Consider the following 26,126-nt stretch of genomic DNA (forward strand, 5'->3'; position numbering starts at 1 on the left):
TTCATGAGCACGTAGCACAGCAACGTGACGTGAGTGTGTAACCGCGATAGAGACAATAGTCCAAAATCTCTACCGGTTGACAAATTTCTACCAGTTTATTTATGTCTACCGGTATATTGCCCACCCCTAACTGTTATTATAAATTGTAATAATATTCTACAATATTACTCTTTTTACTCTTACTATTTTTGATCAAATAAATGCAAATAAATAAATAAATAACTTACTGAGCTCAAACTTTTGAACGTTTGTGTATGTGGCAGTTTAATACATCAGAAATACTATACGTATCGAGGCAGCTCACTAGGTTTTGGAACTGAGCTACTATGTGCAATCAACAAAACCAGAGTGCATCAACATGTGTTAATAGAAACAGACTCTGTAAGCAAAACACATTTTAAAGGAAGCAGTGAAAGGACTGAGAAGACTGAACCTGAGCTCACCTGTCTGCGTAGGGTTCGTGAGAGAGTGTTTGCCCGGCGAGGTGGGGGGATTCGTGGGATGCTCTCTGAGTCCGATAGGCTATGAGGACTGATCGGTCTGAACAGATCGGTGGGCACAGTCAAGTGCAGTGTGGGTTCTTCTGTTTGAGACTGGATAGAGCCTGTAGACCCTGTGTGAGGAGACATTTTTCTATTACATTTCATATTACATCTGCATTTTAAACAAATTCAGAAATAAAATGCGGTGCTCTACCTGTCTGAGCGAGGTGAGGTGAGGTTGTGTGGGTACTGTGGGTTGAGTTGGGCTGCATTGGCAGGAACATGTAGCTGTCATTGGGCAGAGAATGCGTGCGGCCCACTGAGGTCTTCTTCACATACAGTAAGTGCTCATCCGTTGGCTCGTCTGGCTGCTGGGGGTCTGGGGAATCTGCTGGAGCTGTAGTCTGAGGGGCATTAAGAGAGATGCAAGTCAAGCTGAGAGCTGGTACTTGTGTTTGGAGCATCAGGGACCCTTATGAACACATGGACGCACACGCACACATATTGTACCTAATACACAGAAGCTGGACTGGTTAGCATACAATGAAAGGCAAACATTACTGCACACTAGACATAGGGAGGAGACTGATCAAGAAACATGTTCTCATAGATCATGTTGTGTAAATGCAAATGCATATTTCTTATGTGAATGTACATTTTATGATTTTTTTCATATTCATGCATTGTATACTATATATACACATTTAAATTACAAATGGATGAATGAATATTTGCTATCAATCTTTTTTTTAGTAATTTCTTTTTAATAAATTGTCTCATTCAGTTCAAAAAACTGAATAATTCATGAATCAGATTGAATAAGACACATTGACTCCATTTGGAAATTTGGGTCTGTTAATCTGTTAAAAAGTCTCAAGCACAAAAATTATGATATATTTTGGTGTTTTTGTGTCCTTTGTTGAAGTAACACACACCAGGATTTCAGATTTTCATGGAAAATCCAAATGATGAAAAAGGGAAAGGAAAGTTTTTTTCTTTTTTTTATGATTCTTTTCATATCAATGTACTGTATACTGTATGAACGTTTAAATTACTGATAACTGAAAATATGAGCATTTGCTATCAATAATTTTTTTTTCAGTAATTTCTTTTTAGTGAGTTGCCTCATCCAGTTCACAAAACTGAATGATTCATGAATCAGATTGAATCAGACATACTCCATTTGGAAATTTTGGTCTGTCAAATGAGTCTCAAGAACCAAATTTATTTTTCCTAATTTTTATGGAAAAAATATTAATTATTAATATTAAATAACAACTGGACTTTTATTTTTAATTTATGGTGAATTTGTCCTCGAAATAGCACTCATGCAAGTCCACATATTCTTACACACAGATTTCATTTGTTTTGTTAATATTTCTCCATTATATTCTGATCATTATTTGTGATTAAATGTGTTTTGGGTACATTTGCTCCCTTTTGACTATCATTCTTTGTGGTTAACATATACATACCCATTTAGATTTATGATGCTATTTTTAACCTGCTTTATGGACATTATGAAGTTATGCACATTTCAGTGCACATTTTTCTGCCTTTTTTCATCCACATAAATACAACAGAAAAATGAGAACAGGCTGGATCTAGATCTAGATCTCACTCATCTGAGAAATGCCATGTATAAATTATTTATGGATCTATGGGCATAGTTCTGAGACAATGAATATGAATTCAAATGCGAGGTGACAGAAACCATCAGCCTCCTCCCTTCAGAAGCTGCGCCCAGAGCCTGTACTACTGTAGCTGGCAGACAGCAGAAGCCGACCCCATACCACACTCCTATATTCTTTCAAGAAGCATGGTACTAGGGAGAAACTTCACTTTTAATACACAAAAGATAAGACAGAGATAAAATCATGAAACAAAACCAAAGATACACAGGTAGATATGCAGACAGACAGATTGAGGATGCAAACAGGAACATCTAAAAAGTATGAAGAAACTAGATGGAGAAGAGGTTCAGAAATGGCCTTTAGACATGTGGGAGGAATAACGGGGACAAAGCTGCAGAACCCAGACAGGAAAGGAGCAGATTGACAGGCAGTAATACTACTCTACTGGACTGGACTGGACCATACAAACACCAGGCTGGTGCGAAATGTACAGAGAGAGGGAAAGAGAGAAAGAGAAAGAGAGGAGCGGACGGTTAGAAACCCCCAAAACTTCCAAACGCACTCGCCTCTCAGCTCTGCATAAAGTGATTATGATGAAGATGCTTTACTTTTACAAATTCATCAGACTACCAAGTGTCCGAAAACAGATTTCTGCCATAGTTTTGGTATGATTAATCATACAGCCCTCGCACGGCAGGTATTTAATTAGGTTACACATGTAGAGAGGAAGCACCAGTGTTATAGGGAAGCTTGGAAACTAGTTTGTCAATATACAAGCTACTTGTATTATAAAGCTAAACTACAGTCAGACTGCTCTCTTGAAGCACTAGTAGTTTGTTAAACTACGAGCAACTGCAAGAAAGTAGCTAACTCTCTGGTTAGTATGGTTGATTCTGGTCGGTCATGTGTGGCATTCAGAGGGGTACACAAAATAACACCATTTAGGAGGTTATATTATATTATATTATATTACATTACATTACATTATATTTGCTAAATTCTAAATATAATATATATTCATATTTAATGTATACTACCATTCAAATCTTTGGGGTCAGTTAGATTTTTCTATAGATGTTATTACTTTTATATTCAGCCAAGGATACATTAAACTGATCAATTATAACGTTAAGGATCTGTACAGTATTTCAAACAAATTATGTTCTTTTGAATTATCTTTTCATCAAATAATTCTGAAGGAAAGAGTTTAATATCATAAGTGTTACTTGAGCATCAAATCAGCATATTACAGTGATTTCTGAACAATTGTGTGACACTGAAGACATTACATTATAAAATACATTATAATAGAAAAAAATATATAAATTATTATATATTGTATTGTATTTCACTGCATTCTTTTTTGTATTTTAATAATAATAATAATAATGCAGCCTTGGTGAGCATAAGACACTTCTTTAAAAACAAACAAACAACAACAAAAAAAACACTTTTGAACTATAGTTAATATAAGCAAAAAGTATACTGATCAAAAGCAGCAAGTGACTCATTCATTTTGTCAGCTGATGCTTTCTAGAAAAACTGTGTAGCACTGGAAAACCTGCATTTATTTGAAAGCAGGTAATGCAAAATTGAGTTGTTAGGTTAGTAGTGTCACTATAATTTGACACTTTTAGCTTTGTAACTCAACATTATCGGGTACCAAGGGGACCTTCAAGGTGCCACTCTGAAGAACATTTAGCTAAAACTGTGCTGTAACTTGTTTAAAACACTGAACTGAGGAAATCTATTATAGGGCCAAAAGATCTAGGGCTAAAGTATTCAGGGTCAAATACTGAAGCAGGGTGGAGAGGGCAGATGTCTTTGGAAGCAGTGTAAGGCTGAGAGGCAGGAGTGGAAAATGAACGTTGCTCTACTGTTAAATACATTGCACTCCTGACTGGTTAGTAAGAGGGGGTTAAAATCATCTGGGACAGAGTCATCCGTCAGAGCTAAGGACCAGGATTTCTCCGACGCCAGAGACAGAGCCTCCATCTCGGCTAGAGGAATCTAAAGAAGAAGAGATGAGCCAAGAGTGAGACGGGCAACCAGCACATGCATAGTTAGAAGACACGCACAGACTATCACACAGGTTAGCGCAAGTAAATTAATACAGCTAAATGTGGTGAAGTCAGCTGATTTTTAAGAGTTCAGTTCGTGGAAACCAGAGTTGTGCTCCATTCGAATTTGGATTTATTTTAAATTCCAATTCAATCCCTGAAAAGATGTCGCAAACAGGATGGAGAGTTGCAATTCAAATCTCAATGTAATGAAGATTTAAATTTCAAAGAAATTCATATAACTGCAATTTCTAAGAATAGTTTGTCAAGACAAACTTTTAACGCTGGCTTGACAAAGCTTTGTTTAAATGTTTTGCAGGTTTATAGACCAGATAAATAGACACACAGACAGATAAATATTCAATTTGGGTTGAATTTGTTTTAAATTAAATACTATAATTCTTCCTATTCCTATTCCAATTCAAATTAATACTCATGAACTAAAAGAGAGACAATTTTTTTAATTCAGAATTGATGGAAACAGCTGACAGGATGCATATAATCTTCCTTCAGTAGCCATGATGGATATCCTGACGTTTAACAGTCCTCAGATATTAAAGTTATACCAGAAACAAAAGGTCAAACTCAGTTACGTTCAAAGAAAAGTAATGTGCAGTCTCTTTCATAAATCCTCAAACGTCAGCAGGCGAAATCCTGCATGCTGCGTCGTCTAATTGTCCCTGAGAGTTTGGACTGGAACAACTTTTTGCAAAGTCGTCAAAATAAAAGCGCCAGCTATTTCCATAAAGACATTACAGATTCTCCAATTACATTTTAAAAAAAGCTTTTAGAAGCTTCCATTTTGCAATGCTAATGCATTTTAATGAAATATTTCAATGTGAAAAAGACCAAAGGAGATTTTCTTGCATAATTCAACAGCGGTCCAGCTCTTTATCGATCCACACATTACCTCTTCGACTCCAGCCTGATGAGTCCATCACTTTTTCGGGTATTAATGATCTTTGGAACGAGGCACAAAGTTCACACAATTTTGCAAAACTTTGTCACTCTTATGGGATCAGGAAATAAGTACACTTCAACAAATGGATATTGCTGGAGCAGAACGAAGTCCTTGCCTTCTAAAGAGTGCTGGAAATCCCAGAGGGCAGAGGTGGTTTTTGTAACTGACACACTTATGTAAGTTTAAGTGGTCCAGAGAGAGAAAAGGAGGGAGAGAAGAAGGGAAGGAGACAGGTAGAGGAGTGTGGTAAAAGGCAAAGCTGGGTAAACGGGGATGCCATTGACCTGTTTCTCAGTGCAGTGCTTGCTGGGAAGGGGGGGCAGAGCGTAGTAGTGGCAGATGGAGCCAGATAGGTTGTCCATGAGGCTGAGCTCTCCTTCCAACGAGCCCTGGATCACCAGGGAAACGGAGTCAAACATAGGCCTCCGCTAAAGCCCCAGCATGTGGCAGACAGGATGAATGACGAAGAGAGAGAAAGAGAACAGACAGAGACAGAGGCAGAGGAGATGACCAGGGGTGACGTGGATGACATTACACAGAGAAAAAAACAGAGGAGAAATGAAGGAAGGAGAGAAGTTTGTTGACTATAACACAAGCAGACAGAAGAGAGATTTACGAAAGGATAAACAAGCTACTCAGAGAATTCATTTAAAGGAACAGTTCACCCAAAAATTAAGATGTCATCATTTAATTACCCACGTTATTGACTGTCTTTCTTCCGTGGAACACAAAAGTTGACATTCTTAACCATGGACGTCTGTTCCTCAGAAGAAAGACGCATAGGTTTGCAACAACATGACAGAATTTGACATTTGAAGTGAACTGATCCTTTAAACCAGTTTAGCAATGCCTTTCTTAGTTAAATCAGTAGTACAATTCATTATGTGCTGATCAGATGTAGTATTGGGCTCTTAACTTACAAAGACGCATTGCTCACAGGTAAAACATTTGATACTACCACTGACATCCACAAGGGGGAACTACAGCTCTATGAACATTTGTCCTGATGATGAGCAAAACATTTCAATGCAGCCACACTTCAGAAGAGCGCTGGAGGGATAATGTCATTGTTAACTTAAAAAAATGGCTGGTATTCTGGAAATAGCCAGCCTACATTCAAAAAAGAAGAGGCCTGTATCACTACTTTCCCATGGCATCAGTCTGACCTCCGACCACTAAGTTTATAAGGAGCAAACAACAGTCACATCTCCACACGACAATAACAAAAACTGATGGACTTCCCCACTTTAAAAATAACAGTCCCGTGTTTTAAAACATGTCTTTTCGGTAAACCTAAATGCACGTTATTAACTATCTGAAAGCCCTGGCAAATACTGACTTTTCACTGTTAACTGGTTGCATGCATATTACTGACATATTGGCTGTTTATTATTGCCTTATTCTGCATGACCATATTCTAGATCCCATAACCCTACCCAATACCTAACTACTACCACAACTGCCTTGCCTATGATCAATAAGCAACAAATAAGAAATTTCTTGAGGGAATACTCATAGCTAAGATTAATTAAGTTTTTGTTTCACAAGTCATACAGGTTTAAAAACAACATAAAAGATGAGTAAATAATGGCATTTTGAAATGAAATTTTGCTGTTGTTTACCACAGAAAATAACTTTTTAAAATAAATCATGTTTACAATTATGCACTTGAACAGAAGTCGCTAAGAAGTGTTTACACGACTAGAGTAACAAAATTGTTTACCATCTTCTTCTATGCAGAGTTCCTCTCATGACCATATAAAGCCAGTAAACCCTGCAATTTTCAGATGATACGTGCAATAATACCAAAAAGGGACTTTTCACATAGAGACAAATCCACAGGAATTAGACTGGTAATGCAGAACCAAAATCTCAGTAGTCCCACTGCTAAAAAACAACTTGCATATCAAATATTGTGTACAGACAAATTAATATATGAATGCACTGATACAAATGCTTTAACCAATTATGAGCTGGATTTCTTTTTTTGCTTTTAAACCCTCTGAAAGGTCTTGCTCCATCGACTTCCTCAGCAAGTGCACTGCTGTAAACAAGACTTTTGTGTTGTTTTAAGGAAAAAATTATTTTCAGTGGTAATGGAAAGCATACAGCAGATGCTTAAGTCTAACTGAACCAGAAACATTCTTTTAATGTGCATCAGTGACGTATGTGGGTTCAGGCATCTATGGAAGCGTATGCTATGTTGTCTAGCAGTATAGTGGATTTAGATAATAGAGTGCTGCAATGATGATGTATTTTTGCAGGCCAACCTAGAAGTTAGCATCACCCTGGTTCACTTGACAAAAACCAGAAAGGATTTTCTACCGGCTTAAGGATTATTGCAGAAAATAAGCTCTGTGACCAAAAAACGTTTATGATTCCTACATGTTTTGTTCATCATGATAGCCTTCACAAATAAGCATACGTTTTATGAATTTTGAAACCTAAATACAATCGCCAGAAGTAAAAAAATAAAATAAAAAAATTTATGTAAGCTTTAAACAAACTATTCCATGGTTGCATCATCACTAATCTTCTGACAACTCTTTCAGTCTTTATTTAACAACAATAATTAAAAAATCCCTGAAAGTTTATGTAAGAACAGTATAAACAAAGCTGTGAAAACCTGAGTGATGAGTTTACTTGTTCAGTGTGATGACGGTTGTTCCACATTTAGCCACTTTTCTAAGTTTACAAGGCGGTATTACTGATGTATTCTATGTCATAGAATATAACATGAAAATATCTTAATCTTGTACTAACCCACAGACCTTAGTTCAGGCAAAAAGTGTTGGCCTACAAAAATACGTAATCTCTGCAGCATTCTATTCAAAAGTTTCAGCAAAATGAAAGCAAGCTGGACACCCCTGGTTTCTAGCTGGCCTGATGTGGTCATAAGCAGCTTAAACCAGTTAGAATATAGTCTGGCTCATGTGTTGAGCCTGGAAATGACACCATTGAAGGTACACACCACTGACCTCACACCCGCTCACCTCTAATGGCGGCTCCAAATTATGAGGAGGATCAGGATCTGTCTTCATGTGATCTTCGTAGTCCCTGCGTATGTCTGCAGGTGGGCTGTCTGTGGGGTAAAGAGGTTCCGGCATGTCTCGAGAGTCTCTTGAGATCCAAGGCGACCCTCCTGATCCACCTACATCACCATGCCCCAAAGGTGGCATGTGTCCACGGGATATTCCTCCATCTCCTCCCACAGCCTCCAACTCTAGCTCCATCTCTGCTTCTAGCTCAGCCTCCTCCTTAGCCTCTTTGTTGCTTTCCTCCAGGTGCTTCATGAGCACAGCAATCACCACATTGACCAGCACAAACTGGGCCGTCAGTACAAAGGACACAAAGTAAATGGGGGACACCACCGTGTTGTAGCAGATGCCCGTGTCTTGGGAGCAGTCTCTGAGCGTGTCCTGCAAATAGGATGCACAGAGTGTAAAAATGAGAGGTGAACAGGTTGCTAAAGACTGTAGTCAGAACGCGCTCAAAGCGTTTAAAATAAAAACGTGTGCATCATTGAAATTCACCATGAATTTCACTGTGTCCCACCTTCATAATGCCATTCCAGTTGTCCCCGGTGGATACACGGAACAGCAGGAGGAAAGCCATGCCAAAATTCTTGAACGTGGCATAACGGCCAAGACCTTCACAGGGGTGCAGCTCATCACATACTGGAATAGAAACAAAATGTCATGGTCTGAGGTACATGGTATGGGAATGTGCAAATCTACATATTTTCAGTGCAGTGAAAAAGTGCATGCACTTAATAAAAAGTTGGTTCATTTTTAACACACACTTTCAGATATAAAGATTCCAAAAGTGGGATCACAGCAACACAATTTTAGGGTCCCCAAAGAACCTTTCAGTGATCAGTTCTTAGAACAACCATTGTTATCTTTGTGCAAAGAAAATTTGAATACTTTTATAGAACCTTTATTGACTAGAAAGAAACTTTTATACAATGAAAAGGTTCAAAGGATGTTAAAGGCCCCCCCCAAAAAAACTTTATTTTTAAGATTTGTGTCCTGTGCATGCAGTCTAGACAGATTTCAAGTACTCTGAAACTTCTATTACGTACTAAAAAATAATTGACATTTAATGGAAATGGCTTTAAATCTTTTTCCAAACTCTTAAGTCTCAGCAACCTTCATTCTGAGGAGCTTAGGCAGCTATTTTGATCTTGGCATGATGGTACCAAATACTTCAATGTATGTACAAACTGCAATTTCCAAAATTGATGTAAGCCTAAGCAGAAACCATTGGCAGTTCAGACCAGTTTAATTTCAGACACTCGATGAAGAGAAATGTACAAAATGTGCATTCAAAGGGTCAAATTCTAATAATTATATTATCGTTATTTGTTGATGAAATGGCATTTAAATGTCCAAATATGTTGAAAAATAGAAATACTACACATTTTAAGCAAGTCTCACAACAAACGTATATAGACCAACATTTAAATCTAGATATCCCACTGATCGATTTAGTTGGTGGACTGCTAATCGACCAGTCAACCTGAAAATCCTGACTCATCCTTGGTTGGGAAGAAACAGAAAAAAAGTTTGCCTTGCAGACAGTCAATCTCAGTTCAGCCAGCAGACTACATATATTGAACTTGGACAGCATTGTAAAGCTGGATATGAATTATGAAGTCTCTATGTTTATCTTGAGTCGGCTGATTGGAAATGGAAATGACATCAACCCTGGTATTGTGCTGAGCTGCAATGAATCATGGCAGGCTGTATTCAGTAAACCGGTGCCAAATGTCCCTGCCATGTATTTTAGAGAAAATCTCCTGCAGGTGCCATATTTATGGTTTGCCCTTATAGACAAGGATGGAACACTTTCTAAAATATGTGAAAGTGATCTCACAGCAATTTAAAACAAATAAACTAATAAACAGCAATAAATCAAACAATTATGTAGCCTCAGAGAATTAGAGGGTTATGAAATCAGTGGACTAATCAACGTCATAAAGGGAATAAATAAATGAATGAAATTAGTTTTTTAGGACCCCTTAATGAATAGAGTGATGGAGCCTGTAACATACAGTATAAAACTGAGTGTTGCATTTAAGTCAGGCCTATAATAGCGTGTAGAGTAGCATATCAATTTTGTTCTGATACTTGCGTTGAAAATACTGGTGAAAATACTTAAAAGTTTTGAAAGTGGGACACACAAATTCTTAACTTTGGGTTTAGTTAAAGTTAACTTAATATTTTCAATATAGCATATTTCCATTTTTTTTTAGTTTTTGGACTCCAAGCAGTAGTGTCACGCACTCCCTAGGGAACATAAGTAATTTACATTTCAGTGTAAATAAAACCTAGACGGGAAGATCCCGAGGAGTGCATAGGTGTGTGTGTGTGTGTGTGTGTGTGTGTGAGAGGGAGTGTTTGCGTCTGAGTGAATTAGACCATGAGGAAAAATGGTCCTTATTTATGTGTGTTTGTTATGCTTACTCAGGTCACCAAACAGCTCTACTCCCAGAGCAGCGAAGATGAAGAAGAGCAACATGAAGAGGAGACCCAGATTCCCCACCTGTAGAGAGAGAGACAGAGAGAGCGAGGAGAGAAAGCCAGGAGAGTTTGTCATGGTGCGCAAAGGAAACTGACAGTGCAGACCTAGAAATACCACCTGTGAGGAGCCAATAAGAGAGAGTCATGAAGAGAGAAGATGACAGCTGCGTTCCACCTGATTAGAGCTTGCCAGGTTTGTAAACTTAAAACTCAAACTATTCCAAAGCCGTGGCATACTGTAGCAGTAGTTAGGCACGTGCTTGTAGCACACATGCTCCAGACATGTTGATGGAGGACAAATCTGGCATTTTGTTTTTTGATCCCATTCCCTCTTTCTTTGTGTCAGAAGTCCAAAACTAAAAATCCTCATATCCTAATTAGAAAACCTCAAAGTTATTTAGTACATTTTCATGTCACCATCATATGCCTTAATGTATTGGATAAATGATAATAATTTATTTTCAAAGATAGAAATCATATTCATTTCCATGTATCACAATATATTAAACATAGGTTTGAATTTTAAACAATTTTACTACATTTATTTGAGTTACTGTTGCCATTTTTGCCACAATTTCAAGAGATTTTTCAAAAAATATTTTCAGTTTATTGAATTTATTTATAGACAATGTATTAATAGAAATACTTTTTCCCTCCTTTTTTTCTTCTTCCAAGCAAAACATGTCTTGGGAATATTGTTTTATAAAATTTAACATAATTCTGTATTTTTTTGGTAGAAGTTGGTTTGTCTGACTTCTTAAATTCTTTTATATAAAATTATAGAAAGTGGCATGATATTATCAAAATGTGTAAAGATGGTTAAAATGAACAAATTAATTAAAGTATATTAAATTAATATCAAATTAAGTTGACCCCCTCGTGTAAGGTACAGCAACTCTCAAAGCAACAATAAATCTAATTTAAGATTGTTCATCCTGTTAAATAAATGCCATTGTGTAAAATATAATAATAATAATAATAATAATAATTTATTATGTTTTTTAAGTGCCTGAACCTTGCTCTAGTATAGCATGATATCTAGAAACATAACAGGAAGAACCCACCTACACCCGGCTGGATTAGGAGAAGAATCATGCAAAGGAATCATGCAGAGTGATCACAGATGACTGGATCAGGCATGATTTTGAGGAAAACGGAAAGGAATTAAAAGAATCAGATTAGATGTGCTGACAAATCCTATTGCGCTGACATTTCTTTTTGTAAGTCTGGCTATTTTCCCACCCTAATCTCTCTTAAGTGCACTCTTCACTGGCTGGATTCACAGTGATTCAAGACACGGGGATCAAGCTGACACAATCTGGCAGGATATCTCAGAACACTGTTACGGATCACCTCTCACAAATTGCGGAAGAGTAAATCAATAGTCCAGAACTACAAAAAGCAACTTTAATTCAAAAAGAACAAACTGTGTGAAAGTCACAGCACTGGAGTGAAAGGGCGTAAGGAGGTGATGCCGAGATCAGGTGACGCCTAAACATGATCTAATCCTATTAGTGACAATTAGTTAAAGTAGAATTACATGTCTGATTATCTAAGTGCATATCTGAGGAGTGCTAAAGGAGAGACTGGAATTAATAGTGTGTCCTGTGGTGCGGCATGTTTCCAAATCAAAAACCCTGCAGGCGGCGATGGAGCCTGATGCTATCAAAGAATGCGCATGCTGTCATTTCTGCTATTCTCAAAGCAGCCCATCAGAGCCAATCTGCACTGCTGTAGCCTCTTCATGGCAGATTGACTATGTAAATGAGGCCTGTGGAGAGCAAAGGGGCCCCAGAAGAACGGCGAACGGGGCCCGGGATACACTCTCTCACCGCGCAGGATACACTGGATGAGTGGAGAGCAGAACTTTATGAAGGAGACAGACAAAAGTTTGGTGCAGTACCTGAGGCAGGGCCTGCATCACAGTGTCTAGCAGAGCTCGCATTCCCACGGCCATCTTGAGCAGCTTCAGCACTGAAAGAAGAGGAGAGACCGCTTACTGTATATATATGAAATATATATATATATATATATATATATAGCTATATATATGACTATTTCAAACATACAAATATAAAAGGAATACATCTTTTTTTTACCAGTGCACTTACTGTACAAGTGTACTTGTGAAAATTAAAACAACAACAAAAAACTAAATCTATTTGAAAGTTTAAGTCTGTCAGTACAGTGTGAACTGGCTATGGATTCACAGATATTAAAATTCTGATTAATTAAAATAAAGCTAATAATTGTTTTTATGTAATGGCCAAAAGATGGCCAATATTAAAATCATATAATTTTTTTATAAATTAAAAAAAAAAAAAAAAAACTGCCATTTAAATGCTACAAGTGAATTAGTAAGCATCACAACATTATGTACATTGTGGAAAATTATTAATTTTAAAGATATGCTAAAACAGTATATCTATAAACAGTTTTACTATTAATGTTTTAAATGATTAACATGAAGTAGAGATGACACAAAAATATAATTTCAAATATTAAAATACAGACAATAAAAGGGGAAGTAAAATACATAAGACTCTCATGCTCACCAAGGCTGCATTTTTATATCTATATATATATTAGGGGTGTCAACGTTAATGCGTTAACGCATGCGATTAATCAAAAAAATTTAACGCGTTAATATTTTTTTACGCAAATTAATCGCTTGATAAGGTTGGACCCCAACTTCTTACCGTCATCGCAGCGCGGAAGGTCATCTATCATTGTGTGATGAGGGTAAGTTACAGCGAACCAGTGTTGCCAGGGTAACGGCACAAGTGGGCTATTTTGAAAATACAGTCGCGGGAAAAAAATTACAGAGCCGTGGGTTGCGTTTTTTTTGGGCTACTTTTTTAATGTACCGCGGCCGCTCAAAGTGTGTATAGACAAATAAAAATTAATATAGATCCTTTTACTAATGTGTATTATACTTGAAATGTATACCTGGCAACTTAAGAACGGAGAGGCGGTTGTAACATCACAAACAACGTGAGTTTCAGCAGAGCACATGTTAAGGCTTTTACACAGCAGAAATAAACATGACAACAGCCACTATAGATTATATAAGATAATAAACACACGATTACGATAGATATGGTCTGTATGTGATTTTCTTGAGATTGAATGTGTACATCTGAAATGCTAATTTGTGCAGCGATATAAAAGGCTATAAATAGCATATTTTAACAACAGTAAATGTCCAAATTCCACATGTGATCGTAAAAGGAAGTTATTACAAACACTCGATGGTGGTTTGAAGTGAGTTCTGAGTAAAAGTGTACTATTAATCTCATAAATTGTCTTATATAGCATGATGCTAATGTTAGCTCTAATGCAGCTGCAGAACAGGTCCAATTCTTCTTCATAATGCATTTTGTCATAATACTTAATAAGGTCGCAAGAAAATGTTTTGTTGTATTTATTTAGAAATACTTTTGATAATAGTTGGGTAAATGTATACTGGGATTGAAGCGATGTGGCTTAGTAAACGTTTTATTGCCAGTTTAAAGGCTAATAATGGCTGAATAAAAACAAAAGAATAATGATAAAAGAATAATAAGGATTATGTCTCATACCTGGCGGAAGTGTGAAAGGTTCTGTTTCCTTAAACTAGTTTCATGCATTTCTTTTTTAACACATTTACAGGTAAATCCTAGTATTTTAAATTTGCGATTAATCATGATTAATCACAGCCCATGACTGTGATTAACGCGATTCAATTTTTTAATCGATTGACAGCACTAATATATATACAGGTGCTGGTCATATAATTAGAATATCATCAAAAAGTTGATTTATTTCACTAATTCCATTCAAAAAGTGAAACTTGTATATTATATTCATTCATTACACACAGACTGATATATTTCAAATGTTTATTTCTTTTAATTTTGATGATTATAATTGACAACTAAGGAAAATCCCAAATTCAGTATCTCAGAAAATTAGAATATTACTTAAGACCAATACAAAGAAAGGATTTTTAGAAATCTTGGCCAACTGAAAAGTATGAGCATGAAAAGTATGAGCACGTACAGCACTCAATACTTAGTTGGGGCTCCTTTTGCCTGAATTACTGCAGCAATGCGGTGGCATGGAGTCGATCAGTCTGTGGCACTGCTCAGGTGTTATGAGAGCCCAGGTTGCTCTGATAGTGGCCTTCAGCTCTTCTGCATTGTTGGGTCTGGCATATCACATCTTCCTCTTCACAATACCCCATAGAAAATCTATGCAGTCAGCAGCAGGAAGCATGAAGTGCTCTAAAACTTCCTGGTATACGGCTGCGTTGACCTTGGACCTCAGAAAACACAGTGGACCAACACCAGCAGATGACATGGCACCCCAAACCATCACTGACTGTGGAAACTTTACACTGGACCTCAAGCAACGTGGATTGTGTGCCTCTCCTCTCTTCCTCCAGACTCTGGGACCCTGATTTCCAAAGGAAATGCAAAATTTACTTTCATCAGAGAACATAACTTTGGACCACTCAGCAGCAGTCCAGTCCTTTTTGTCTTTAGCCCAGGCGAGACGCTTCTGACGCTGTGTGTTGTTCAAGAGTGGCTTGACACAAGGAATGCGACAGCTGAAACCCATGTCTTGCATACGTCTGTGCGTAGTGGTTCTTGAAGCACTGACTCCAGCTGCAGTCCACTCTTTGTGAATCTCCCCCACATTTTTGAATGGCTTTTGTTTCACAATCCTCTCCAGGGTGCGGTTATCCCTATTGCTTGTACACTTTTTTCTACCACATATTTTCCTTCCCTTCGCCTCTCTATTAATGTGCTTGGACACAGAGCTCTGTGAACAGCCAGCCTCTTTTGCAATGACCTTTTGTGTCTTGCCCTCCTTGTGCAACGTGTCAATGGTTGTCTTTTGGACAACTGTCAAGTCAGCAGTCTTCCCCCATGATTGTGTAGCCTACAGAACTAGACTGAGAGACCATTTAAAGGCATTTGCAGGTGTTTTGAGTTAATTAGCTGATTAGAGTGTGGCATCAGGTGTCTTCAATATTGAACCTTTTCACAATATTCTAATATACTGAATTTAATATACAGATACTGAATTTGGTATTTTCCTTAGTTGTCAGTTATAATCATCAAAATTAAAAGAAATAAACATTTGAAATATATCAGTCTGTGTGTAATGAATGAATATAATATACAAGTTTCACTTTTGAATGGAATTAGTGAAATAAATTAACTTTTGATGATATTATGACCAGCACCTGTATATACAGTATATATATATATATATATACATATATATATATATATATATATATATATTACTATTTGCTAATTTTGTGAAATATTACAATTTGAAATTAAATATTTTTGAATAGTTTAATATATTTTAAAATGTAATTTATTTCTGTGATGCCAAAGCTGAATTTTCAGCATCATTACTCCAGTTTTCAGTGTCACATGATCTTTCAGAAATCATTTGAATATGCTGATTTGGTGCTTAAGAATATTATTTATTATCTGTGATAAAAACAGTTGTTTAAAATAGAAATCTTGTGTAACATTATACATATCATTACTTTTACTTTTTGTCAATTTAATTTGCTAAAAGTACTAACTTCTTTCCAAAAAAAAAAAAAAAATGCTGACCCCAAATGTTATGTACCAGTTCATTTAATGTATTACAAATAGGAGTGAAATTAAATTACACTTCTAATATTGACAAAGTGGCCTTTGAGAAAAAATTAAATACTAAAAGCTCAAACTGTGACTCAACCTTTTAACAGAAAAGACAAAACACATAAACGCACACAGTGGATGCACTGTTTCTTTAAAAGTGGCCAGTGGAAAGTAATTCTCATGTAATTTTCACAGTGGTCAGATCACAGAGCATGTTATTATTGGGGTCGTGCACTACACACACGGAGCTTTAATGATGTTGATGACAAGGCCGTTCAGCCATGGAAGAGACGCCGCTGTGGAGGTTTGGTTAATTGCAATCATGACCATAAGTGGATGATGCCTGTGACTTTCATTAGGGGAATGTCTGAATGAGTCCAGGAAGAAATAGGCTGTGTATGCGTACAGACACACACACACACACACACACATACATACATACACAACCTGATGAGAACACAGATATCTGAGCAGGTGTGTTTGCTTGGCCATCTCGGTTGAGGGAATAATCAATAAAGACTCACCCAGCAGATCTTTCATTAGAGGAAGAATAATCGTTCCAAGTAGACAAGCACCCCAGATTCCCACACTGTGTGTGTTGTGAGCGTATAAGCTTGTGAGTGTGTGTGTAAGACATAAGTAGAGTGGCTGTGTGAACTGAATTTCTCATTACAGCCATCTGGACTCTTTCTACACAGACTACGGCTTCTGCTGAGCAGTCTGTGAAACAACAGAGATCCCAAGGGTGACATACACAACCCGGTCTGATCTACTGAGGCTAACAGGCAGAGCGCTGAGGAGTGTAAACTTTTGCAGGGAAGAAAAATGGACCATGGTGGTACGGAAGATAAGGGAGCAGAGAATACAAACCACGAGCGATCCGCAGCACCCTCATGATGCGAATGATGGTGGGGTTGATGGGAAGGGAAGCGTTGACCTCGATTTCTTCCAGTGTTATGCCCATAATAGACAACAGAACAATGGCAAGATCCAACTGGTTCCACCTGTGCAAAGACACTCGTTACATTAGTTATAAAAAGCAATTAAATATTAATTATTAATAGTAAATAAAAGATAGTAATGCTGCCTTCAAGTCATGTCAGAATGATCGTATTTATAAGATGTGCACACATGCATATTATATTTATTTGGGATAAAAAAAAAAAAAACTATTTAAGTTTTTATTTTATTATTATTATTACTTTTATGTTGATTTTACAACATATTTCAATCGTATTCCTCTATACTGAATTAAATTGATTGAATTACATTATTCATTTTAATTTAAGAATTGTTTATGTTAATGTTACAATTTACTGTATTTCAATCATATTTATTTACTATAAATTAAATTCAATTATTAATTTTATTTTTAAGTTTTATTTAAAAAATAGTTTTACATTGATGTTACAATTTATTTAGTATACATTTTGTATACCGTTGATGAACAATTGTTAGATTGCCAGAAAATATATGAAGCAAAATTACATTATCCATAAATAAAGTGCATCCTTTATTTGTTATACCAGCTTTCTTAGACAATAAGAGGGACATTTCATGTTTCTTTTTTGTTGAAAAGAGCCCAATGCGCTAATTTTCAAAATCACTTCAATATCACAGTATGACCTCCTCAATCTTACAACCTCAAAGGACTTGAAGGTGGCATATCCTTAGGCAAAGTGTGCAACACAATTTGAAAGTTCATTTTGTGCAAACAACCCTTATTTTACCCTGGATGTTACTTCTCTTTTCCAGCAGACTTCTCAGCATGTTCATTGTCTAAATATGGCTTCAAACTTTGCGGCTAACTTTAAATAACTCCCTCTGAGGGTCAAATATAACACTGTCATGGGTGAGGTAGAGTCTAGAGCCTGTTTTAGGACACCTCAATTTTCTGGGGCCTGCAGCCACGAGAGGTGTTTCATTAGATATGTGAGGAAATTTAAGTCAAATGATTAACACAAAGCATTTCTACATTTTTCCCACAAGTTTCACTCGCTAAGGGGCTCAGTGATCAAAGAGTACTTCCATTCTCCATCCCTGCGGACTTGGAGTGTGTTGCATGAAAGAGCTGATCAAAGTAATAGAAAGCCATTTCCAATGCTGTAAATCAATAAAACACTTAAACATTCACCTCCTGAACAACATGTTCTGAAATGTCTAACAGTAGTTTCAACTCATGGGAGGGCCTATGGTGAGAGATTTGTTTTAAAATCAATTATGTTGTGTCAAAGTTCTCATTAGTATGCAAATAGCTGCTTTACATTTCCCTGCACATGGATTAGGGATCTGGGAATACATTGACATGATATGCTATTTATTACGCTATTGAAACAAAAAGCTGATTACATGAGAACTTCTAATGGCCTATCAACTTCAGTAAAGGGCCTAATCCCCATATTGACTGATTATTCAGAACTAATTAAAAGTGTAATGGATCACTCAAACTCTATATAAAAAATATGTGTGGCCTACACATATGCCATGTATATTAAAATGGTAGAATAAAGCATTTATTACTTCTTTGTTACTAATTTAAGAGGAATAAATGCCATTTAGGATGCTTTCTCATTGTTTAAACCCCAGGCAGTCTGAATTTGGATACTCAAGAGGGGTTTCTTTTACCAAAACCACAAGTGATATAAATTTGGTCCTGGCTTTTCACCACATACGCCAGTGCATTCAGCCCTCGATGTGCTTCTGACAGTCTGAGGCAAACCAAGGAATCTCAAAGCTGTGATATAATTTCAAAGGATGTGGCTTCAACAAACCCATATTGCATTTACACACACACACAAAAAATCACTGATAGGGATATTGGACCTCCATGGAAATGGATTTACTGTAAATACGATTTGGTTTGGCTCAACCATCTCAAATGTAACTTTTGAAAGGGTCACATCTACTACCTGTCCTTGAAGAAGCGGCGAAATCCAAAGGCAACAAGCTTGAAGACGGACTCAAGGACAAATATGATTGTGAAAATGTAGTTACAGATCTTCAGAGCCTCATCCAGAACCTGTTAAAACACAGAAGATAATGTAATAGTGAAAGTACAGAACTATAAATTAATACACACACTAGGCTGAATGATGGCTAAATGAGTCATTCCATTATCAATAAGCAGAAAAGATGATGAGTTATGAAAGGAGGTCAGATTAGCCCAAAAGAAACCAATCGTTAGCTGGCATCTTCAGAGTCTGATAGTCATTGGACATCCCCTGTCCACCACACAGTAATTAAGGCCGGGCTAAGTGTGACGATGCACCAGAAAATCAATTGATTCTGTTCACGGAATGAGTGTGTAAGCGGTCAAAGCCTAACAATACCCTTTGTTCCACTTCCTCCAAGATTCTGCGGGCCACCGGGGCTCTAATTAAAACAGACTGCTATTTATAGCCATAGGTGAGGTCGCAGACCTCCAATTAATGATGGGTGAAAACCCTGGGAAGCATCGCTACAGAGTTGTCTAATAGGAATAGTAAACACCAGTTTTGATTTAAGGAGAGATACCTAACTACCAACCAACTAAATAAATAAATATAAAACATTATAATTATACATTATATTATAAAACATTTTAAAATCCAGTGTTAATAAATGTCTAGTTTTATAAATTAAATAATAATAATAATAATAAAAAAAAAAAAACTTCTTTACAACTTTGTTTGTGCTCTCTAAAAATAAGTAAATACATAAATTATTCTAATGTAATAAAAATAAACCAAACAAATACAAATAAATGAATAATTTCAAAAAGGTTTTCCATTTTTCTAACTTCCTACCTTTTGAAAACTGTCAATTTTAATTCATAGTCGTCCTTTTACCATCAAAACTGACCTTTGTCATAAAGGAATGAATAAAAAGCACTTCACAAGAACACATTACACCACCCAAATGATTTACAGAAATGCAATCTAAACTCCCAGAGCATATCTGCTAACTTGTGTTATTGTTTTAGCCGTCTATTGAATATTCATGAATTGTCTCTGTAGTGTTATGCAGAGGGAAAAGACAGATGAGGGAATATGCATAAATTTCAGCGCATACACTACAGCGTGGTTTATTTTGGTGAGGCATTACCCTCATAAGGCTTCTTTAGACACAGCCAATGGTACAAAATGTCCTGGAGCAGCACAATGAAAGTGCAAATAAGTATAATAATATAACGATTAAGATTATATACTTACTGCTATGATATAATCAAAATGCGGTACAGCAAAAAGAGTACATATAAACATCAGCTGCCTAATCAGCAAATATTATGCAGAGCCATAAAATCAGATAGCAGTGAGTTGAACTTAGAGTAACATTGTTTGCAGTTACATAACCAGCGAGATCATTTCCTTAATGGAATATCAACAAGCGTATGCACTCTCACTACTGGCATTCCAAGAAGTACCTTAGGTTGTTGGTAGTGCTCCATGGACATGGTGATAACATTGAGCCCGATGACAATTGTGATGAACAGGTCCAGATAGTGGCTGGTGCACATCTTGTGGATGAGAAGCCGTGTAGGTGAGTAATCGGAGTAATAGGGTTTACTCTGGGCTTCTGAAGAACCATGGGAACAGGGAGGAATCATGAAATAACAGTACTGAAACAAACATTGTTTTGTACACACTCATGCCCACACTGAGAAAAGAGGGGTAGAGGGAAAGAACCAGTGGGAGAGAGAAGAAAAGAGATACAGTAGATCATACTAAGTGTATGTGTAAATTCATCCAGAAATGAAAAATTTATTTACTCATCCTCATGTTGTTTCAAACCCGTTTGACATTATTTCTTCTGTGGAACACAGAAGAAGAGATTCGAAAGGCTGTGCTGGCCACTTTTTTTCCATGAATTACAAATGAAAAAGTTTTTAGTTTCTAAAAATGGTGCAAATGCACCATAAACGTGCCTTAAAATTAGATTAGATTAGATTAGATTAGATTCAATATGACATGGTCCATATGACATGTGTGTCACGTTTCAAGTTTTCTGAAGCCGTATATTTGCTTTGTGTGAGGAATAAAGCGAATCAGTGTTAATCACTGCAACTGAATCGAGTCAGTGAGTTACACTTGAGAACCTGATCAGTTACATTTGCGAAAGATTTGTTCGTTTTATGAACTGGATCATTCATAGTCTTCATCAAATCTTAACTTTTCAGGGAGTAATAACAAATTCAGCCCGATTAACAATAAGTCAATGTTATTCACTGCAACTGTATCATCAAGTCAGTGAGTTGAACTCGAAAACTGGATCAGTCCAATTTGTGAAATAATCATGTAAATTGGTTTTATGATCCGGTTCATTCACTGATTTGACCCAAAATAATGATTCATTTACAAATTGTAACTTTTCAGCAAGTAGCAAAATAAACTATGACTGAATAATCGAGTCAGTGAGTTGAACTTGAAAACTGGATAAGTTCAATTTTTAAAAGAATCATTTAGATAAGTTTTACAAACTTTGGAATTACTTATTTACAAATCAATGCATGCATCCTGTTTTTCACACAAAGCTATTGCATGACTTTATATGGCTTGTAACATAGTGCAAAAGTTGTATGGACCGCTTTTATGATACTTTGGTAATGGTGCTTTTGATAAGCTTGAAAGCAAAACAGCCTTCAAAATATCTCTGTTTGAATAGCGCAGAAGAAAGTCATATGGGTTTTGAACTAAATGAGGCTGACATAATTTTCATTTTCGTGTGAACTTTTCCTTTAAACTGTGATAATGTTTCTGTGGTCTGTCACAAATATCAGATCAAAGGCAAAGGATGCCTGAGGACAAAATAAACTGTCCTACTGTCATGGATTTTCTAATGAGATTCTCTGAGACATAAAAGAAACTCCATTCCATTTGGATGGACCTGTACATATACTAGTTTTGCTGATCCATTTCTATTCTTTGTGATTTCTCTCTGTTGTTCGCTGAGGATGGAGAGGACAGGAGGGATGGCAGAGCAGCAGGGGGCCGGGGGGCTTTATCATCTCAACACACAGGCATGGCTGTGAGCGGCAGCTGTGCTCCCTGTGGTCCTGTCAGCCCATTAGGCAGGCTTTTTCTGGCACCAGCCACTGGACCAAAGGAACAGGTGCTGCATTCAACCTTTTCTTTTTTATATATAATGGTGCCACATCAGCAGTATTTGTTTAATCGCATGGCTGCTCCCCACTGGATCGTGAATTTGAGTATGACTCATCTAGAATATGTCCAAATTATTTGCTCATTAAAAGTGATGTGAGTAATGTTTTGGATGTTCATCTCAGTTTAACGTGAAGAGATTCCATACATAAGCCACTGTATATGTTTGCGTGTTCTACAGTGTAGAATCTACACAGACTTTGTCTTTGAATTAGTGATGAGGGTCAGTCACCAGTGTTATTCTAATTTTATTTATATACTATAATAGTATTTATTAGAATTGTGAATTAACTTTTATTTTTGAATTTTCACTTTTCATTTTAATTTTAGCTTTAACAATTTTATGTGCTTCTGTCAATTTTATTATTTTTAATATTTATATTCATTTCAGTTTTAGTCATTTTAGGACTTGAAATTATACTTTTGTATTCCAGATAGTTGCTAAAGCAGTATTTCAAATTTTCATTTATGTTTCTCATTTAATATTCATATATTTTATCTTTACTTCAATTAACAAAAAAAAAAAAGAAAAAAAAGAGGAAAAATAAGTTTTAGTTAAAAATAACAGCACTGGGAGAGTGTCTTTCTGCAGATTACAGAAATTGACCATCTTTATGAGTGAGTGAGTGAGTGAGTGTTTGATTCATTCCATCTACTCAAAAGTGCTGAAGTATGAAAAAAGTTGAATGTTGAAGCAAAATACTAGAATATACGGAGCCCTTTACAGGACATTGTGGTGGGAAAAATTCGGGGTGAATGGAAAAAATTCAGGGTGGGAGGAAAATTTTGTTTTCAAATGTTTTGCGTTCCCTCGAGAAACTTTTGCGTTCTCTCGCAAAACCATTTGAGTTCGGACAAACGCTTCCTGTTTACGTTGCAGCTTGCAGTGGTTACAGCTCGTATGTTCACAATGGAGCGGTTCATATAGTTTTATTTTGAACTTGCACTCAAAGTACGTAATACAGTCAGTGCTTATGTCGAAGCACGGTTTTGGGACATTCTAAAACGCTTAATGTGGCTTAATGTATTAAAACAGTGACATTGGAGGACTAAATTCGATAATAATAAATCCTGATAAAAATTATTAGGCTAGCATTAATAACCTTATTAATAATATTACTATTAATAAAGCAGAATATGAAAGCAACGCCCTGCACGTTAAGCCTTTTCTTCCCCATAGAAAACGCTTAAGGTAGGCTATAATGAAAGGTTCATGCAGCTCGTATGTTCACAATGGAGCGGTTCATAAAGTTTTTATTTTGAACTTGGACTCAAATAAATTAATAAGTCAGTGCTTGGTTCAAGGCACGGTTTTGGGACATAATAAAACGCTTAATGTGGCTTAATGATTTAAAACAGTGACTTGGAGGACCAAATTCGATAATAATAAAAGCTGATAAAATTATTAGGCTAATATTAATAACCTTATTAATAATGTTACTAAGCAGAATAGCCCAGAATATGAACGCAAAGCCCTGCACGTAGCCTAAGCTTTTTCTCCCCCATAAAACGATTAAGGTAGGCTATAATGAAAACAGTGATTTAAAAATACCAAATCCGTTGCATTCATATTCTGGGCTATTCTCCTTTATTAATAGTAATATTATTAATAAGGTTATTAATATAAACCTAACAATTTTATTAGTATTTATTATTATAATTATTCGACATAAGCACTGACTGTATTACTTTGAGTGCAAGTTCAAAATAAAACTATATGAACCGCTCCATTGTGAACATACGAGCTGTAACCACTGCAAGCTGCAACGTAAACAGGAAGCGTTTGTCCGAACTCAAATGGTTTTGCGAGAGAACGCAAAAGTTTTGCGAGGGAACGCAAAGTTTCTCGAGGGAACGCAAAAGTTTTGCGAGAGAACTCAAAGTTTCTCGAGGGAACGCAAAACATTTGAAAAAAAACATTTCCTCCCACCCTGAATTTTTTTCATTCACCCCGAATTTTTCCCACCACAATGTCCTGTAAAGGGCTCCGTAAGAATAATACCCTAGTACTTCCAAATAAAAATATGACAAAAATTGTTGGAGTAGTACACTAATATGCCATTTCAGATTCACCAGATGTTTGTATGAGTGAGTTATTGAATCACCGACTTGACTGATTTGTTTGAAAACACTGGTCAAAATGCCACTAGTTTTGCTTGGAGACACACAGTGGTTCTGCTTTGACTTTGTTTGGAACTATTTTTGTTAGGAAAATTAAGAAAAAAAAAAATACAAACAGACTCAATATCTGGAAATATTGTCTTGAATATAAGTTACTTGATATTCACTTCTTATTTAATGTATAAAAGCAATATGTTCGTATGATACATTTTCTACATGTGATATTTCTTAAATATGCATACTGTATGACGTATATGGGGTCACTCTAGTGTGAGTTCTCAGGATGAGATGCCAGCAAAACCGGTTCTGGGGTTAATTACCAAAGGAATCTTCTAGCCCATCTGGCTTTAATTCCGCTAATAGAAGCCATGCTCCTAATGTTTTTAAATGTGCTGACTCAACATTACCTTTGCTTCATAATGTACAATTTATGAATCCTAAACGTCCAGACTTGGCTAAACTTTGCCATTTTGGTTGCCATTTATTTATTTACCTTATTTATTGTTATTTTTTATGACTCCTAGGATCTAACAAAATCTGAGATGAGGTCAATGTTCTGCTCTTTAACCCATGTGTTATAAATTAATTTATTTGGGCTGCAGACAAGACTATCCAGGGGGCAGCAAGCAAAACCATTCACTGAGACCGAAAGTTGCTGTGTTGACTGGCCCAGTTTCAGAGGTGCTCAATTACAGTGGGGGGGACAGTTGGGATGGGAACAGGTGTATGTTCACAGCCTGGTTTTACAGTAGACAGGTCAGCTCCCACAGGACATCCTCACTCATATGCTTCCCTCCTACCCTCTGTAGTGAGACGCTCTCCCTTTATGCACTTTCATTCAAAAAAAGCTTATAACGCTGGTGGGACAAAACTCAATTTTGATTGGCTCGCACTGCTGATTCCAATCCTGCTAAGCACAATAATAATACTAATAAATCAGTGACAGAGGGAAAGCGGTCTCCATAACCGGATGTTTATATCTAATGAGTACTGCACTGAGTTTAATGAAAGAGCTTCATGTCAGATGGCCTTTTGTGCCCCAACTACAAAATAAAAAAAGTTGGGAGAAAGTGAAGGTTTTGGCATCCCATTTATGGAAAATGGATTGAACTTTTGTTTCCTATTGGCAGCGGTGCCTCTCTGATGTCATGCCATTGCAATGAGTCCAGCTAACGTCCACATCAGCCAAATCAGCTTAAACAGAATTTAAAGTGAGGGAAAATGGATCAAAACTATTTTTAACCAATGCGAGAAGAATGAAATAGCGGTGGAGAATGTGGGTCTTGGACCTCTCCATCTCTGTCTCTATTTTTGTGGCACAAGCTAATGATACCATGACTATGATTTAATGAGACATTCTTTGCTTAGATGGCAATTTTAGCCCATTCCAATTCCATCTATGAATACATTTGAGAACAACGGCCAGATTATTGGGTGAAGCAATTGAAGGTTTTGAGCTGAATGATACCACATTTGAATATAGCCGGTCGCCCACCAGTCTTGGACACACTAACTGTTAAAACTCAATGCAATACCCATCAGCCCCGAAAAAGAG

The 26,126-nt window shown here is 36.6% G+C and overlaps 1 protein-coding gene across 1 annotated transcript in view; it reads right to left on the bottom strand.

Annotated features, from left to right (window-relative positions):
* cacna1g (calcium channel, voltage-dependent, T type, alpha 1G subunit) overlaps positions 1–26,126 on the bottom strand; it is a 241,173-nt gene that overhangs the window by 6,135 nt on the left and 208,912 nt on the right. Inside the window, exons 29-39 of the mRNA XM_058793083.1 lie at positions 20,716–20,867; positions 19,223–19,332; positions 17,184–17,317; positions 12,566–12,636; positions 10,606–10,684; positions 8,693–8,814; positions 8,131–8,556; positions 5,422–5,565; positions 4,004–4,126; positions 697–886; positions 444–613 (exon numbers count right to left, since the gene is read on the bottom strand). Coding sequence (XP_058649066.1) covers positions 444–613; positions 697–886; positions 4,004–4,126; positions 5,422–5,565; positions 8,131–8,556; positions 8,693–8,814; positions 10,606–10,684; positions 12,566–12,636; positions 17,184–17,317; positions 19,223–19,332; positions 20,716–20,867 — 1,721 coding nt within the window. The remainder of the gene's footprint in view (positions 1–443; positions 614–696; positions 887–4,003; positions 4,127–5,421; positions 5,566–8,130; positions 8,557–8,692; positions 8,815–10,605; positions 10,685–12,565; positions 12,637–17,183; positions 17,318–19,222; positions 19,333–20,715; positions 20,868–26,126) is intronic.

This window comes from Onychostoma macrolepis, chromosome 12 (genome assembly GCF_012432095.1).
Source record: "Onychostoma macrolepis isolate SWU-2019 chromosome 12, ASM1243209v1, whole genome shotgun sequence".
In the NCBI taxonomy this organism is placed as follows: domain Eukaryota; kingdom Metazoa; phylum Chordata; class Actinopteri; order Cypriniformes; family Cyprinidae; genus Onychostoma; species Onychostoma macrolepis.